Consider the following 16267-nt stretch of genomic DNA (forward strand, 5'->3'; position numbering starts at 1 on the left):
TCATCTGAAGTCACTTCCTATTCCTTCCCTCCACAAATGAATTCCACTCCTTATACTTACAAATGAGAGGGAATCACACCTCTTCATTTTGCAAGGGACACTTCTTTTCGTAAGGTGCTGTTCGGAAATGCTTAGTTGGCTTCCTATACTAGATCACTGAAAAACAATCTTCTTCTTTCTCTTTTATTCTTTCCTGGCCTGAAGATTATTCATTTTGTGGTCCACTTCTTTCAGTTTACATCATTGCTGCACTATATAAATATTTATGATCTTTTTATAATCGTTGCTATTAGTATTTCATGTTTTTCCAGTTAATTTCGTTTGTAGATTGATGCACTAGTCTTTTATATGCATTGTCTTTATTATAATGGGGTCTGCTAGCATAGGGTTTGCATTCTATTCTCATAATTAAAGGAAGTTGGCCCAATCTTACATGGTTATCATCTTTTATAATTTGAACCCTAGACAGGACATGGCATTGCCTTTAAGCTTCCCAAAAGCTAGGCCTCTTCTCACTTTTGCCTTCTAATTAAATTTGAAAACACCTTTATTCTTGCAATTTGGTGTCCAAGTACAAAAAGGTCCATTCATTTATATAAAACATTTTCACTTTATAACTGTGTGCCAATCAGTGGGTGCCATATCTTTCTAATTAATAAATCAAAATAATAAAAATCAAAATTTTGCATTCTTTTAATTTAATCCAATAGACTATATCAAATATCAAGATAACTCTACTAACTATATCCACCTACAATATTAAAAATAGCAGGCAAGAGCTTACAACAGAACGGTAAATTGTGAGTCTCTTATTTGGGAGGTCTTGAGTTCATGTCTACTCGAACTTAACACATAATAATAATTAATCTCAACAAATAATAATAAATATATAATAAATAATCTAAGCATCAGCCCATTACTGAGTGCCCAAACCTTACTAGCTAAAAATCAAGTGTTGGGAGAACTCGGCCATATCCACTCCCCCCAAGAAAAAACAGTATGCTCATAATTACCATCAAAACTCAAATAAATGTAGGAAGCTTCTATCCTGCTGGAGAAATTGTGTCCCAGGTTCTTTAATCATAATTCTTTAGTCTGTGGGAACCAACTAAATAGGTTAACGGTCTATCATGATTGATTGAAATCACTAGAAAGGGGACACTACAATCTGCCTTTCCCAAAATCACTTGAGGAAATGCTGTAAAATACGCTCATTCTGGCACATTGCATTCTCTACTAACAAAATCTTCCATTTGACTAAAATTTCCTAAAAGACTGCCCTTCGAAGGCCTTTGGAATCAATATCATCATCTCAGGATGATGAATTCATGCCGAAACTAATCCTACGTTGTTAAAAAATTTAAGTAGAATATGCTAAAAATATCTTTCATCTTGCTAATGGTTCTCCACGTAGATTCAGGACCTCTATGTCCTCTTCCTTCCCAACTCTACCAAAATTTCTTAAAGTGCCTCAAGCTTGTAAAACGTAGGATTAGTCATACAAGAAAGTAACAAAAGATAGGCAAAGTCCTGGCTTAAATATGTTTTATGAAGCAAACTGGATTGGAATATTCTTTTACATGCAGATGGTGTAATTACTTTTTATCGGTTTGAATTTGTATTTTCTATATCATTGTTTTGTTTGCGTGAGCAGGAGTGACATGCCTGGGGAGGTTGCAAACCAAGAGGTGCATATTCCAGGGATAGCCCCGAGAATTCCTGGAAGACTATATTATTTATTTGGCAAGCCCATAGCAACTGCAGGTACACGAACATTGTTTCGACAAGTTTGTCAATTATCATTAGCATATAAAGCCTCACTAGCCAATTTGATCCGAGTTTGGCACATTATCCACTATCTCCGTTATTTTTATCGAAATTTATAATGTGATTCTGATTTTAGAGTCTCCCCTCCTATCACTTTTTTCAATTGATCATTGCTGTGTAGATTGTGTTATGAATGCCTCATAAAAAGATTTGAATTTCTCCGTTTGTAGGAAGAGAGAATGAGCTGAAGGACAAGGAGAAAGCACATTCACTTTACCTACATGTTAAAGGTGAGGTAGAAGCAGGTATGAGCTATTTGCAGGAGAAGCGAGAAGAAGATCCTTACAGACAAATCATAGCAAGGGTTTTATATGAAGCAACATGGAATTTCACACGTCAAGCACCCACCTTTGACCCATAGTTTGTGGCCTTGCTAGCTTCTACCAAGACGGAAAAGAGGCTTGACCAACCTCACCAAACGAATTTGTGTCTTAAATTTATTCTTGGAAAACTTGGAATTTGCTTAAATTAATACCGTCTCTGCAAGATATCCTGCAGCAGCGATTTTGTATTTTTCAATTATTTCGCTTTGTAAAGTAAATAAAAGTTTCAGTCCAATTCTTTTCTGAAGCCGCTGGCTGCTCTTATCAAAGAGTAAATTGTAGGTTAGTCTAATTTCTCCCAATTCAATGAGCATCAATACATTATAAATTTCAAATGAAAAATGAGAGCAAACTGTCACCAATACAAAAGTGTATATATCAATTTATTTTACGACATTAAAATTGATAGATTCGTTCATGTTGTATGTTTTTACATAGTAGGAAGTTCAGATATTCCCTCCAAAAATTATAACTTCAAAATAAGATCACATAATTTTTTTTAAATAATTATATTTTAAATTTAATTTACATTTTAGGCTTCCACAACTCCTAATTATCCATCAATTATAAAATTTTCTTTTTAAAAGTTATTTTCCTAGCATAATTATTTTAGATAGCAATTATATTTATACTATTCTAAGAATTGGGTTCCTTCCCGTCTAAGAGTCTCTCCTCCTATCCTCATCATAATCGTGGCGATTCCTTAATCTCTCAGGGTTCCACGATGGTTCCTTAAACTCTCGAGCTTCCATGATCCCTCTTGCGATTAGTGATTGGGAGAACAAACTGTGGACCAACTTATCCAATATTGAGTTAGACCCTTCCTTCACCTATTGCTAATAAGGAGATTTGGCAAGATTGTTCAATAACCCTTAGGAGCGCCAAACCCCCTTGATGCGAAAGTAGAAGACTTAGGCTAGGGTCCCATGGGCACCCACTTCCTTAAAAATAGAGCAGCTGCAACTGAGATTTTTTAGGAATATTTAAAGAGAAGAGGTTCCATGAATTTTTATATTAAATCCTCTTTTTAAAAAATCAGCTCCTAAAATAAAGGAATCTAGTTGTCTCATAAATTTTAAAAATAAAGAGATTATTTCATTTTGGTGGGATATTGAAGAGTTTTTTTGACAAATGGCAAAATCTTTCCCTAAGCCAGCCCCATATGATTTTCACCCCCTTAAATTGAAAAGGCTAAAAATTCGGGGCTCCTATTTTATAGAAAAAGATTCCAAATCAACCTTTAGCTCCCTTAGGCTGGGGTCCCATGGAAGGGGGCTTCCTACAAAATAGAGCAGAAGTTGCTTGCTACTTTTTAGGGAATATGTTAAAGTTAGTGGTCCCATGATTTATGATACTCAACATTTTAGTTCCGAAATTTGAGGAAGATGTGCATTAAAAATAAGGTGAAATTTAAAATTCCCTCTAAAACTACATTTTAATTTTAAAACTATAATTTAGATTATTGACAAGTGGAAAAAAGCAACCCCTTTTTCACCTCCTTCCTAAAAATGAGGGGCTTCTACTTTTTAGGAGAAGATTCTGAATAATCTCATAGCACAATTAAATTTTGCTCATGAGACCACTTGCTTCCTAAAAAATAGAGCTTAAGTCCCCCTCATGGGACCGCACCCTTAAAAGAGTTATCACGAGATCACCCGCACCACAAAAATAGAGCTCAAGCCCCTCCCATGAGACCCCTGCCTTAGCCTTCCTCAAAAGATGCAAAAATTCTTCACTTATTCCTTCTTTCATCACGATTAGCCATCACGTTTGGTGCACCAGAACTAGGCATATTTTCTTTAACACATCTCTTTCTCTCCTCCAGCAAGTCATCAAATCTACCAGGAATGTCATTGATGTATTTAAGTCTAGAATTTTGCCTCTTCACCTCGAATTGGCTTCTACTGTGCGCCTAGATCTGTGGATTCAGCTCGGCATCTCCTCACATGTGAGAGTTATGGGACAATAGTAAAAAAGCATTATCGAGCAAAAGAGAAAATTTTGGAACTTGCAGTGTAGAGTTTTCGGTAGAAGATGGAATGCACATTATGAGCCACCCTCTTGCTTTGTCCCTACTTCGGCTCCTCTCCCATCCCCTCTGCATTCATTTGTGGTCAATTCTTGTAGTCGCAAACCTGCCTCGTGGTCCTTTCATCGTTCATCCCATGTGCATCATTCAAATATAATGGTGGACTTCAGCCATGAGTTGGATTTGTCGCATCCCTCTCCTCTGTTAGCGAAAGCAATTAAACTTGTGCCCTCCCCGTCGTTGCCCTCCTTGGTGCCTTTGGTGCATTCTCCCTCTTCCATTGGCGTTGCATCTGTCATCCGCTCACCCTTCCTTCAAGTCATCCCTCTCTTAGGCGACTCCCATCATTTTGGTGTTCTTCCTTTCGCAGTGCATGAGCTAGAGTGTTCAAGCGACCAAGACGCCATCAGTAGTGTTGATCGATGCCAAGACGATACTAAGGTTTGATCCTTGCAACCTCTGCAATAACAATCATCCTTCAACAGCTCCTTGGGATCGTCTATAAGTACACTAGCATTAACTTCACCTAATTCCACTAAGTTGCTTTGTGATGTTGATGTTAACAATATTGACATGCCACTTCATTCTTTGGTTGATTCTTCTAGCTACTGGTGTCAGCTCTAGGAATTCCTCACCTATCCACTCTCTCGTTCCAGCTGGCGATGGGTTGTCTTGTCCCTTAGGTCATCTGTCTCTTTTCTCGGGCTTCACCCCTCGAGCCCCTCGAAGTTTGTGTAAGGGGCTATTGATTCACAAGATGAAACTCGAAAGCCGGATGGGCCTGTGCTGCAAAGTTGAGTGCACACAGGTGTGGTGTAGGTGAGGCATGGGCCTAGCCGAGGTGCAAATGGGGCTATGTCGTGTGCTGGCAGGCATAGTTGAGGTGTAGGATCTTGTCATAGACATGATCCAAGGTGTATGCTTTGGGGCTGTGTTGCGAGATGTTCCCTCCAACATAGTTGTGGTGTAGGCATCGTGTTCGATCCGGGCCGAGGTGCAATCCTGGGGCTGTGCTACGAGATGTTCCCTCTAGCATAGTTGTGGTGTATGCAAGGCGTGGAGCTGAGTTGAGGTGTAACCGCAGAGGGTAAGTGTCAGTGTGCATGATGGGTAGCTTGGAGAGCTGACCTCCCTCAAGAGGGACGAAGAAGAGTAGTCCTTCCCTCTAGTCTCCGGATGAGATAGAGGTGACGCAAAGTCATTAGGAGCAATGAAGTGTTGCTTCGCCGTATCGTAACGTGGTGAAGTTTGGGGAGACAACAAGGGTCCCTAACTTAGTGAAGTGAAGTAGCTGAGCCAATGTTGACAGCCTACTGGGGAGGTTGTTCGGAGTCTAAAAGCTGGGGAAGTGGAGTACCTAGTCCTGTGATAGGAGGCAAAGTGGTTTGTCCAAGTAGGAGCATTGGGGGCTTATGGTTAGCTGTGTGGGGGATGTGTTGTCGAGCTAGATAGCTAAGTGGTGTGATATCGGTTGGGTGTGGCACCGGGTGTACATCCAGGGTGCTTGGTTGTGTGGGTTTGCATTGAGGTAGGATCTCAGAGACCGTGGTGGTCCAGTATGGCAAACGGGATGTAGTGTTTCAGGATGGTGCTAAGGGGATGCCAAGTCAGGTGGTAGATCTGTATCAAGTATCCGAAGGGGTAGTTGTTGGGCATGGCTCAAGGAGGTGAGTCATGATGGACAGCGAGGAGCAATGGCTTGTGGTGCATGATTGAAACGAGTGACATAGATGAGTGAAGTGGTTCAGAGGTGAAGCTACAGAGTGGTAACCGAGTTGGAAATGGAAGTCCAGCATCCAACAGGGTTGGGGGATCATGGAGCTAGGGTGTGGAACTCAAGTAGGTCTTGTGTTGCAAAGGGATCTGTGCATTGAGTATGAGACGGCATGGATCAATGAAGGGGTTGGTTCGAGTGCACTGGGTGCACGAGAATAAAGTTTTCACCAACAAGGGCATGTAGACATGGACTTGGTGTCGAAGCAGTCGGGGCTCAGTGTGAGGGTTCAAAGTTTGGCTAAGGTAGTCAACAGTTCCGTGGGGAACAAGGGTTGGGCTTCAAGGGTTCAATGGGGAGCTAGGGAGACCAACAAGAGGTGGAATGTTGTGGAGACATAGTCATGTTAGGATAGCATGCAGGATTGGACTGGAGGACTCTAGGAAGTTCAGAGAGGTGCCATGAGGGTGTCAAGTGTACTATGGAGGTATGCGTATGAGCCAAGAAGTTCAGAGAGGTACCGTGGAGGTGTCGAGTATACTCTGGGAGTATGGGTATTGAGCTAGGAGGTTCAAAGAGGTGCCGAGGTGGTGTTGAGTTGACTTGGGAAGTATGCGTATGAGCTAGAGAGGACTCATGTGGTCTAAGTCAGCCAGTGTGGATGCGATGTTCAGCAAGGGAGTCATAGTGGTTCTCGATGTAGGGTTGCAGTGGTGCAACGCTAGGCTCGGGGAGTCGGTAGAGTTGAACATGGGGGAGCTGTGATAGTTCTGTGCATTCCAAGAGTGGCATCATGGTGATCAAGGAGGATCAGGAGGTGGTCAAGAGACTCGGGGAGTTGAGATCACATATGGCCGATGTTGGAGCGAGGTGGTCTTATGGGGGACACCGAGGCAAAGATATCACAAAGGGCTGAGTAGGGGTTCAGCGTGGAGGTTGAACAAGGGTAGAGCTTGTAGCTCGAGGATGCGTGCGTGGAGCACCAAAGGAAGAGAACTAAAAGTAAGGGTGGTTCGGCATGCGCTTCTATTCCGCAAGAGTGTATGTCTAGGTAGTTAGGTGTGCAAGCACTTGATGAAGTTTAAGGGGAGGCGTAGTTTGGGTGAATGCAAATGGTCGCACCATACGGTGGGTCAGAAGTAGGGATCGCCAGTGTCGCGCGTGGTTGGAGATTCTAAGGGAGAAGGCTTAACCTGGGCATAAGCTAAAATCCAGCCCCATGATAGTTGGTATCAGAGTCGATCGCTCTAAGCATGGTAAGAGTTTGTGCGTGAATCTTGGAGTGATTGTGCTTTGTTTTACCCCAACTTTGGTGAGGAGATGACAGTGAGTGTGATCTGATTGAAGTGTTGCTTCAGTTTGTTATTGCTCAAGGGGGAGTAGGCAGTGGAGTGTGATCTTTAGCAGATAGGCTTGTGTCTTCATCGACTCCTGGAGTTGGCATCAAGTTATAAAGATGGTCAAACTGATATGCAGCTTGTGGAGAGTTGATATGGACATTGTTGGAAGTGGTTTCAGCAGTGGAACTTGGGGTGGGTCAAGATGTGGCATGGGGTCACAAGGCCATAATGCAAGAAGATGGATATAGTGCAACATGGTGTTGTGAGTTCGTTGGAGTGCAACTTAAGTGAAGATGGCAGTGTTAGGGACATTTTAAGGCCAGTTTAACAACAGTGATGGGCTGCAAGGCGCAGTGAGGTGTAGGAGTTGTGCGGGCAATTCTGAGGAGTATGGAAGTTGGGCTGTACGGTGGCTTGTTTGGTCAGTCTCAGTGTGGAGTAGGATGGTGTGCAGGACATTATCCGAGGTGAAATCGAGGTACTACATGGAGTAGATCAGTTTGGGCTGTAAGGAAGCAGTGTGGTGTAGGGTCTCTTTGGTGATCTGAGGTGCAACATTTGCGCTGCGTGAAGTAGAGTGGTGTAGAACTTACCGAAGGTGGGTTCGAGGAGAGGAAGCAAGTATTGAGAAGTCACGAGGTTTTGGAAGTCTATTGGTGGTTGGAAGCGGGTGTGTTCTGAGTTGATGTGTTGAGGACGAGTGGATGCAGGGCATGCCGAGGGTTGGTCAACAGTCGGGCATAATGGCACAGCGGAAGGCATGGTTCACAAAGCCAATGTTGAATGTGATGACTTAGGAAAGTGGATGTGGGAGCTGTCAAGTGTAGTTTGGTGTAGGGTTGTGACTTGAAGAGATTTGGGTCGTGATCTGAGGAAGGTTGTGTAAATAGTAGGTGTAGCACAAGGTTCTGGAAGTGGATCGGTAGACGGTGTTGGTGGTCAGTTTGAGTTGTAGTGTTTGTGGACGAGTTGGGTGCAGGGCTCGCCAGAAGGTTCTTTAGCAAGTAATCAAAGTGGCACAACAAGAAGTCAAAGAGGCTGAAAGTTGAACGTGTGAAGCTTGGGAAAGCAGGTTGGCTTGTGCATCGGGGTGGTGGCAAGCTTGTCTTTCAGTGGATGTTAGGAATGGAGTCTTGGGCAGTTGAAGGTGGAAGACAAAATTGGGTTGTCAGTGGATGACAAGAAGGTGGTTGAGTGGAGACAAAGCAGCGGTGTGCAGTTCTCAAGGTGTTATTGGGGATGACCAACTCAGTGAAAGTTAGACATGCAGTGGATTCATGCAAGTGGTTCAGTATCAGGGATACTGACAAGCACCAAGTATGTTGTGGAAATAGAAGGTGTGCACCGGAGGTATAAGGTGATGATGATAGTTAGTGTTTGGTGTACAACACATCTGTAGATCCATGCGACAAGTTGCGATATTGGATGCCAGCGTCGAGGACGTTGCCTATTTTAGAGTGGGGGAGGATGTAAGGGGCTGTTGATTCACAAGATGAAACTCGAAGGCCGGATGGACTTGTGCTGCAAAGCTAGGTGCACACAGGTGTGGTGTAGGCGAGGCATGGGTCGGGCCAAGGTGCAAATGGGGCTATGTTGTGTGCTGGGCAGGCATAGTTGAGGTGTAGGATCTTGTCATAAACATGATCCGAGGTGTATGCTTTGGGGCTATGTTGCGAGATGTTCCCTCCAACATAGTTGTGGTGTAGGCACGGTGTTCGATCCAGGTCGAGGTGCAATCCTGGGGTTGTGCTACGAGATGTTCCCTCTAGCATAGTTGTGGTGTAGGCGAGGTGTGGAGCCGAGCTGAGGTGTAACCGCGGAGGGTAAGTGCCAGTGTGCATGATGGGTAGCTTGGAGAGCTAACCTCCCTCAAGAGGGACGAAGAATAGTCCTTCCCTCTAGTCTCCGGATGAGATAGAGGTGACGCAAAGTTGTTAGGAGCAATGAAATGTTGCTCCATCGTATCGTAATGTGGTGAGGTTTGGTGAGACAACAAGGGTCCCTAACTTAGTGAAGCGGAGTAGCTAAGCCAATGTTGATAGCCTACTGGGAGGTTGTTTGGAGTCTGAAAGCTGGGGAAGTGGAGTACCTAGTCTTGTGATAGGAGGCAAAGTGGTTTGTCCAAGTAGGAGCATCGGGGGCTTATGGTTAGCTGTGTGGGGGATGTGTTGTCGAGCTAGATAGCTAAGTGGTGCAATATCAGTTAGGTGTGGCACCGAGTGCACATCCAGGGTGCTTGGTTGTGTGGGTTTGCATTGAGGTAGGATCTCAGAGACCATGGTGGTCGGTCCAGTATGGCAAACGGGATGTAGTGTTCCGAGATGGTGCTAAGGGATGCTAAGTCAAGTGGCAGATTCGTATCAAGTATCCGAAGGGGTAGTTGTTGGGCATGGCTCAAGGAGGTGAGTCATGATGGACAGCAGGTAGCAATGGCTTGTGGTGCATGATTGAAATGGGTGACACAGATGAGTGAAATGGTTTAGAGGTGAAGCTATGGAGTGGTAACCGAGTTGGAAATGGAAGTCCAGCGTCCAAGGTTGGGGGATCATGGAGCTAGGGTGTGGAACTCAAGTAGGTCTTGTGTTGCAAAGGGATCCGTGGATTGAGTATGAGACAGCGTGGATGCATGAAGGGGTTGGTTCGAGTACACCGAGTGCACGAGAATAACGTGTTCACCAACAAGGGCATGTAGACATAGACTTGGTGTCGAAGCAATAAGAGCTCAGTGTGAGGGTTCAGAGTTTGGCTAAGGCAGTCAATAGTTTCGTGGGGAACAAGGGTTGGGCTTCAAGGGTTCAATGGGGAGCTAGGGAGACCAACAAGAGGTGGAATGTCGTGGAGACATAGTCATGTTAGGATAGCATGCAGGATTGGACTGGAGGACTCTAGGAAGTTCAAAGAGGTGCCATGAGGGTGTCGAGTGTACTGCGGAGGTATGCGTATGAGCCAAGAAGTTTAGAGAGGTACCGTGGAGGTGTCGAATATACTCTGGGAGTATGCGTATTGAGCTAGGAGGTTCAAAGAGGTGCCAAGGTGGTGTTGAGTTTACTTGGGAGGTATGCGTATGAGCTAGGGAGGACTTATGGGGTCTAAGTCAGCCAGTGTGGATGCGGTGTTCAGCAAGGGAGTCATAGTGGTTCTCGATGCAGGGTTGTAGTGGTGCAGCGCTGGGCTCGGGGAGTCGGCAGAGTTGAACATGGGGGAGCTGTGGTAGTTCTGTGCATTCCAAGAGTGGCGTCATGGTGATCAAGGAGGATTATGAGGTGGTCAAGAGACTCGAGGAGTTGAGATCACATATGGCCGATGTTGGAGCGAGGTGGTCTTATGGGGGACACCGAGGCGAAGATATCACAAAGGGCTGAGTAGGGGTTCAGCATGGAGGTTGAACAGGGGTAGAGCTTGTAGCTCGAGGATGCGTGCATGGAGCACCAAAGGAAGAGAACCAGAAGTAAGGGTGGTTTGGCATGCACTTCTATTCTGCAGGAGTGTATGTTTAGGTAGTCAGGTGTGTGGGCACTTGATGAAGTTAAGGGGAGGTGTAGTTTGGGTGAATGCAAATGGTCGCACCATACGGTGGGTCAGAAGTAGGGATCGCCAGTGCCACGCATGGTTGGAGATTCTAAGGGAGAAGGCTTAACTTGGGCATAAGCTAAAATCCAGCCCCATGACAGTTTGTGTCTGCCTCGGTTTCCTTCCTGTCTATGAGACTCTCCTCATATCCTCATCGTAGTCGTGGTGATTCCTTAACCTCTAAGGCTTCTGCAATCCCTCTTGCGATTAGTGACTAGGAGAACAAACTCGTGGTCAACTTATCCAATATTGAGTTAGACCCTCCCACCTTTAACTTCCTTAAGAGGGGTTTGGGCTTTGCCTATGACTTTCTCATCAAGATTAAGAATGTCGTTGGCTTCCTTCACCTATTGCTGAGGAGGTCTGGCAAGATTGTTTGGTAGCCCTTAGGTGCACCAAACCCCCTTGGTGCAACATTCTGAAGGATGAAATTGTGGCTTTTAACAAGTTAGTTAGAAATAATGATTTAATTATGAACAAGCAAGACTATGTTTCAAAAATGTCGTCTCTCCTTTCAGACTCTGGTAGCTATAGGATTCTTAATCGCAATCCTTGCTCAAAAATCCTCAAGCTTGTCAAATCAGTGATTGCCTCTTCATCCTTTGATGACACCACCAAAAAGCGGTTGGTTCCTTCCAATGACTCCTTCTATGTGGGGATACCTTTGAGACCTTATTGTTGACACCATAGGCTCCCCAACCTACAAGCTTGTCGCTTTCCTCGTCAAGCTTGTATCTCCTCTTGTTGGCCAATCTTCGTCTTTCATTAAAGACTCTTCCCAATATGTTCAATTAATCAAGGAGGCTCAGTTTGATAGCAATGACATATTAGTGAGTTTTGATGTGGTCTCTCCTTTCACCAAAGTCCCCATTCTCAATATGATTGAGATTTTGAGATGCAAGGTGAATTTAGAGGTTGCATCTTTAGTGGAGTTATGCTTGACTTCAACCTTTTTCACTTTTCAAAGTGTCATTTATGAGAAAGTTGATGAGGTAGATATGAGCTCCCCTCTATCTCCCATTATGGCTAACCTCTTTTATGGAAGATTTCGAAGAAAAGGCTCTCTTCTTTGCCTCTCTCAAACTTACATGGTAGAAACGATAAGTTGACAACACCAATGTTTGTTGGACACGAGTGGGACAAACTTGATGATTTCTTGAGACACCTCAACAACTTTTTTCTATCCATCACCTTCACCATGGAGATTAAGTCCAATGAACAACTTCGTTTCTTGGATGTTTTACACACACACACATATATATATATTTGAACAATAACTTCCCCTTAACCCAAAATAGTAGAGTTTTCTAATTCCATTCCAGATTCCAAATTGCTATTTAAAAGTCTTGATTTCAGTCCAAGAATTACATTTTTAACTAAGCAATTGTATATATATTCACATATTTCGTAGTCCATCACAAAATTAAGGTTAAATGTTTTCTAACAGCTCTTATCGGTGAGAACAGTTTCAGGAACAAAAGGATAACTATCTTGTAACATTTGTGTTCTGTTCTGTACAATTCTGATTGAAGCAATTTAGGAGAATTCATCTTTGTTTCATACTAAAAAAAATTGTTTGAGAACCCAGACGATCTTGAGATAACTAAATCCAACGTAAAATGAATCTATTTCCAGCCATATATCAAGGTTTTGTCGAGTCCGGTCAATCAATCAAATAGTTATCATATAATAATAAATTTTACTAAAACTTATGTTTGCTCCAGAATGTAATTTCCGAGTTTAAACGAGTACTTCCCAGCTCTACTCTAGTGTGCTTTCTTCAATCGAAAAGAAATATGTTTCAGCTTCATTTTCTTTGTAAAGGTACCATTTTCCTATGGACTCGGTAGCAACAGATTAGATCCACTCGAGAATTTATGGATAAAATGCGGATGAAGTATGAGAAAGGAGAATGAAAAAAACTACAAACATTCTGTGACCAGCTGTATAAACTCCGGGTTTAAATGAGAGGATCTTAAGCCTTACAATGCATCGGTGATTAATTATCCATGCTGATAAAAACCTTGCAATCTCGCAACATAAGAAAGTGAATATGAGGTGAATTGATGACATTTTTAGCAAAGCAAAACAGAGACGTTTCCATTTAAATCTTTCAATGTGGAATAAAATGCTTAATTTCTTTTAAAAAACACAATTCAATCCTACTCACGTCCACCAACACGGTCTTTTCTTGGTAGAGAATGGTTGTAAATCCCTATTGACAGTATAAAGTTCGATTTTTTCCTAGACCGCCTGTTGATTGGTTAATAGCCTAAAATTTATAAATGAAACCTCTTTGCATTTTTTTTCAAAACACAAACTGGCTAAGTCGTATCACAAGTTTTTGTTTTGAGCTGGCAACTTCATTATAATAAGCACAACTATGAACTGCGGCAGACACCTGAAATAAGAAAATAGAGCGATGCAACACTTTTTGTATGGAAAAAATTATAAAACGTGAATATACTATCAAAGATCTATAATATGGAACCAAGAAATCTCTCCGCAAGTTTTTGATAAGTTCCCGCAATTGTTTGCTTCTGCACAGCGCATTTCTTTCAGCTTTTCAAGAAATTCCAAGCTTAACAGACTATAGAAGAGTTCTCCGAGAATGTTTTTTTAAAACTTCGTTCCTCCCCTTTCTCTTAAAGATCGACCCACATTTTTTTCCAACTGTCGTTCCTTCTATTTTGCTCTAATGACATTATGAATATTTAATTAAAATCATTGGTTTTAATTTCATTTCCCACTGATTTTGGAAAGTAGCTCCAGTTAAGATTGTGGATGAAATATTCATTCTTTGTTCTATTAATTAACAATAAATTCCTCAACTAACAACTGTCATTTCAAATTTGTGCATGTTAATTACTAATACAAAAATTAAGAGCATAATATTTTATTTTATTTATAAATTATAAATTATAATATTTTGAAAAAACAATAAACAAATTTAATTATTTTGTTCATTACTCTATACAAGTAATGATCTGTATAATCAAACTAGATGTAAAATCAAAGCAAATGACTTTATTCAAAATAAAATTTATTAAGAGTGTGTGGGTGTGCATATACCAGTCAATCTCATACCAACCCTATCAAGAAGCTAAACTCTTCTACTTCAACCACTCTTCTGCCTTAAGTACCTACACGCTCAACCTCAAACATGTCAATGCATCAGTACTATCAACCATATTAATAAGATTACATCATAGAATAAAATAAACAAGGCATCTCATATCGTAATTCATGATTTTCTCAACATTTATATAATATGAATTTTAAGCATTCAATTGCCATATACCCACGAATTTGAAACATGATTTTAAATCAACCATTTTACATAATCTAATCAAAAAATAGCAACTTGTAATTATAGCCATACAATATCCATCATGTTGCTAACCATAAACTCGAACATAAAACAATATCACAATAACGATTAGCAAGTTTAAATTTATCCATCTAATATCATCGACTAATAAAGTCTAAACAAAATATGAAGGCATTCACCTCGAGTTGAGTTGTACATAGTCAATCATAGTCTTAGTCAAAATGTCTAACAAAATAATAAGTCCTAATAAAAAGCATGTTGAAACTTGAGTTTTGACATCCCTCCCCACTAGAAAGGGACATTGACCCGATGTCCATCAATATCCAAAAACCAGCATAACATAAAAGAAACTACAACAGCAATATAAGAGTACTAATCTAAATAAAAAGATGTGGAAATAACTGATGCATATCATCAACATCCTCCCATGTAGCACTATCAATAGAGAACTGGTCTCATTGGACTTTATACTACAAAATGTCTCTATCATGCACTTGGATATTGTGCTCATCCATGAGTCAGGTAGGTAACACCTGCACCACCCCAGATCATGAACCTGCAAAGCATGCCAATCAAGAATATGAGACGCATAAGGATGATATGGCTTCAACAATGAAACATGAAATACATTATGGATACAGGCCAGAGCTGGTGGTAGAGCAAGTCAATAAGCCACAAGATTTATGACCTCCAAAACATCAAATGGTCCAACATATTTCAACGCAAGCTTAGAAGACTTGCTGAAAGAGATTGAACTCTTATGCGGACACACATGCAGGAACACCTTGTCCCCCACCTAAAATTTCCTAAAAGTATGTTTCCTATCTACATAGCTCTTATGCATGTCTATAGCTTCCTTCAGGCGAGCACAAATCATAACCATCTGTTCTTACATCTCTCTTAGCATCTTAGGACCAATCACAATTCGATCCTCCACCTTACCCCAACTAATGTGTGTGTGACATTTACGCCCATAAAGTGCCTCAAAAGGATCCATTCCAAGAGATGAATGATAAGAATTATTATACGTGAGCTCAACCAAAGGAAGGTATTCCTCCCATTTATACTAATGATCCATGTAATACATACAGAGTAAATCCTCTACAGCTTGATTTACCCTCTTTGTCTGTCCATCAGTTAGCAAATGATAAGCAGTGTTGAAATTTAATTGTATCCCCAAAGAAGCATTCAAAGTCATCCAAAACCTTGAGGTCATCCTTGTGTCCCTATTAGAAATGATAGTCTCGGGTACACCATGTAACCTGAATACCTCTTGTAGAAACTTCTTAGCCAAAGCCAATGATCCATCCTTCAAAATCCTAGGTATAAGATGCGCTACTTTAGTCAACTTATCAACCACAACTAATATAACATCATGTCTCTTCCTAGTCATAGGTAAACCCTGTATAAAATCCATAGAAATCACTTGTCATTTGTACTTTGATATATCATGAGGATACAACAATCTTGTCGGATGAATATGCTCAACCTTAACTCGCTAACATTTTAAACACTGGGCAACAAAAGTGGTCACTTCATGCTTCAACCTTGGCCAAAATAAAGTGGCCTCATATCCGCAACCATTTTAGTCACTCCGAGGTGACCCAAATAAGAAGTACTATGCATTTCCTCCATCACAATTTTCCTCAACCCTACACGGTTGGGAATATACATGTCCCTGATATCTCAGAAGACCCTCTGTGTCGAAATTGTATCTGTCAAAATGGTGATCAGATGGATCAATGTGCAATGCTATTTTAACCATCTCATAATGGTCATCACCTATGAGGTTTTCTACAACATGTTCTCTTAGTCGTGTTCTGGTAGTAGATATAGCAGAGATATGTATTCTCCTATTGAGAGCATTAACTACCCTATTCTCTTTACCCCTTATATGCTCAATACCGAAATCATACTCATTGAGGAATTCAAGCCAACGCCTCTGTTTGGCATTTTAATTTAGTTGAGTGAATATATATCTCAAACCCATGTGATCCGTTTTCAGCTCAAAAGGTTTACCAATAAGATAATGCCTCCACATCTGCAAAGCATGAACAATGGAAGCCAACTCAAGATTGTGAGGCACATAGTTAACCTCATGTTGCTTTAGCTTACAAGACTCATAATTTACAA

At 41.6% G+C, this 16267-nt stretch overlaps 2 protein-coding genes across 6 annotated transcripts in view; one reads left to right on the plus strand and one right to left on the minus strand.

The window, feature by feature from the left end:
- The window catches only part of PES1 (Esterase/lipase/thioesterase family protein), a 201828-nt gene extending 199276 nt beyond the window's left edge, over positions 1–2552 (plus strand). For both annotated transcript variants that reach the window (XR_016356257.1, XM_089800790.1), the window contains exons 14-15: positions 1655–1764; positions 1998–2552. Coding sequence is in view for 1 of the 2 variants with exons in the window: in XM_089800790.1 (XP_089656916.1) it covers positions 1655–1764; positions 1998–2188 (301 nt within the window). In the remaining variant the exon portion in view is untranslated. The remainder of the gene's footprint in view (positions 1–1654; positions 1765–1997) is intronic.
- Positions 1–13466, minus strand: part of LOC149539561 (uncharacterized) — a 250070-nt gene extending 236604 nt beyond the window's left edge. For all 4 annotated transcript variants that reach the window (XM_089800793.1, XM_089800794.1, XM_089800792.1 and 1 more), the window contains exon 1: positions 13295–13466. In XM_089800793.1, the coding sequence (XP_089656919.1) occupies positions 13295–13356 (62 nt within the window). In that variant the 5' untranslated portion in view covers positions 13357–13466. The remainder of the gene's footprint in view (positions 1–13294) is intronic.
- Between the last annotated feature and the right edge of the window lie 2801 nt (positions 13467–16267).

This window comes from Cupressus sempervirens, chromosome 9, assembly GCF_028749045.1.
Source record: "Cupressus sempervirens isolate cs-2001-9-10 chromosome 9, ASM2874904v1, whole genome shotgun sequence".
NCBI classification, from domain to species: domain Eukaryota; kingdom Viridiplantae; phylum Streptophyta; class Pinopsida; order Cupressales; family Cupressaceae; genus Cupressus; species Cupressus sempervirens.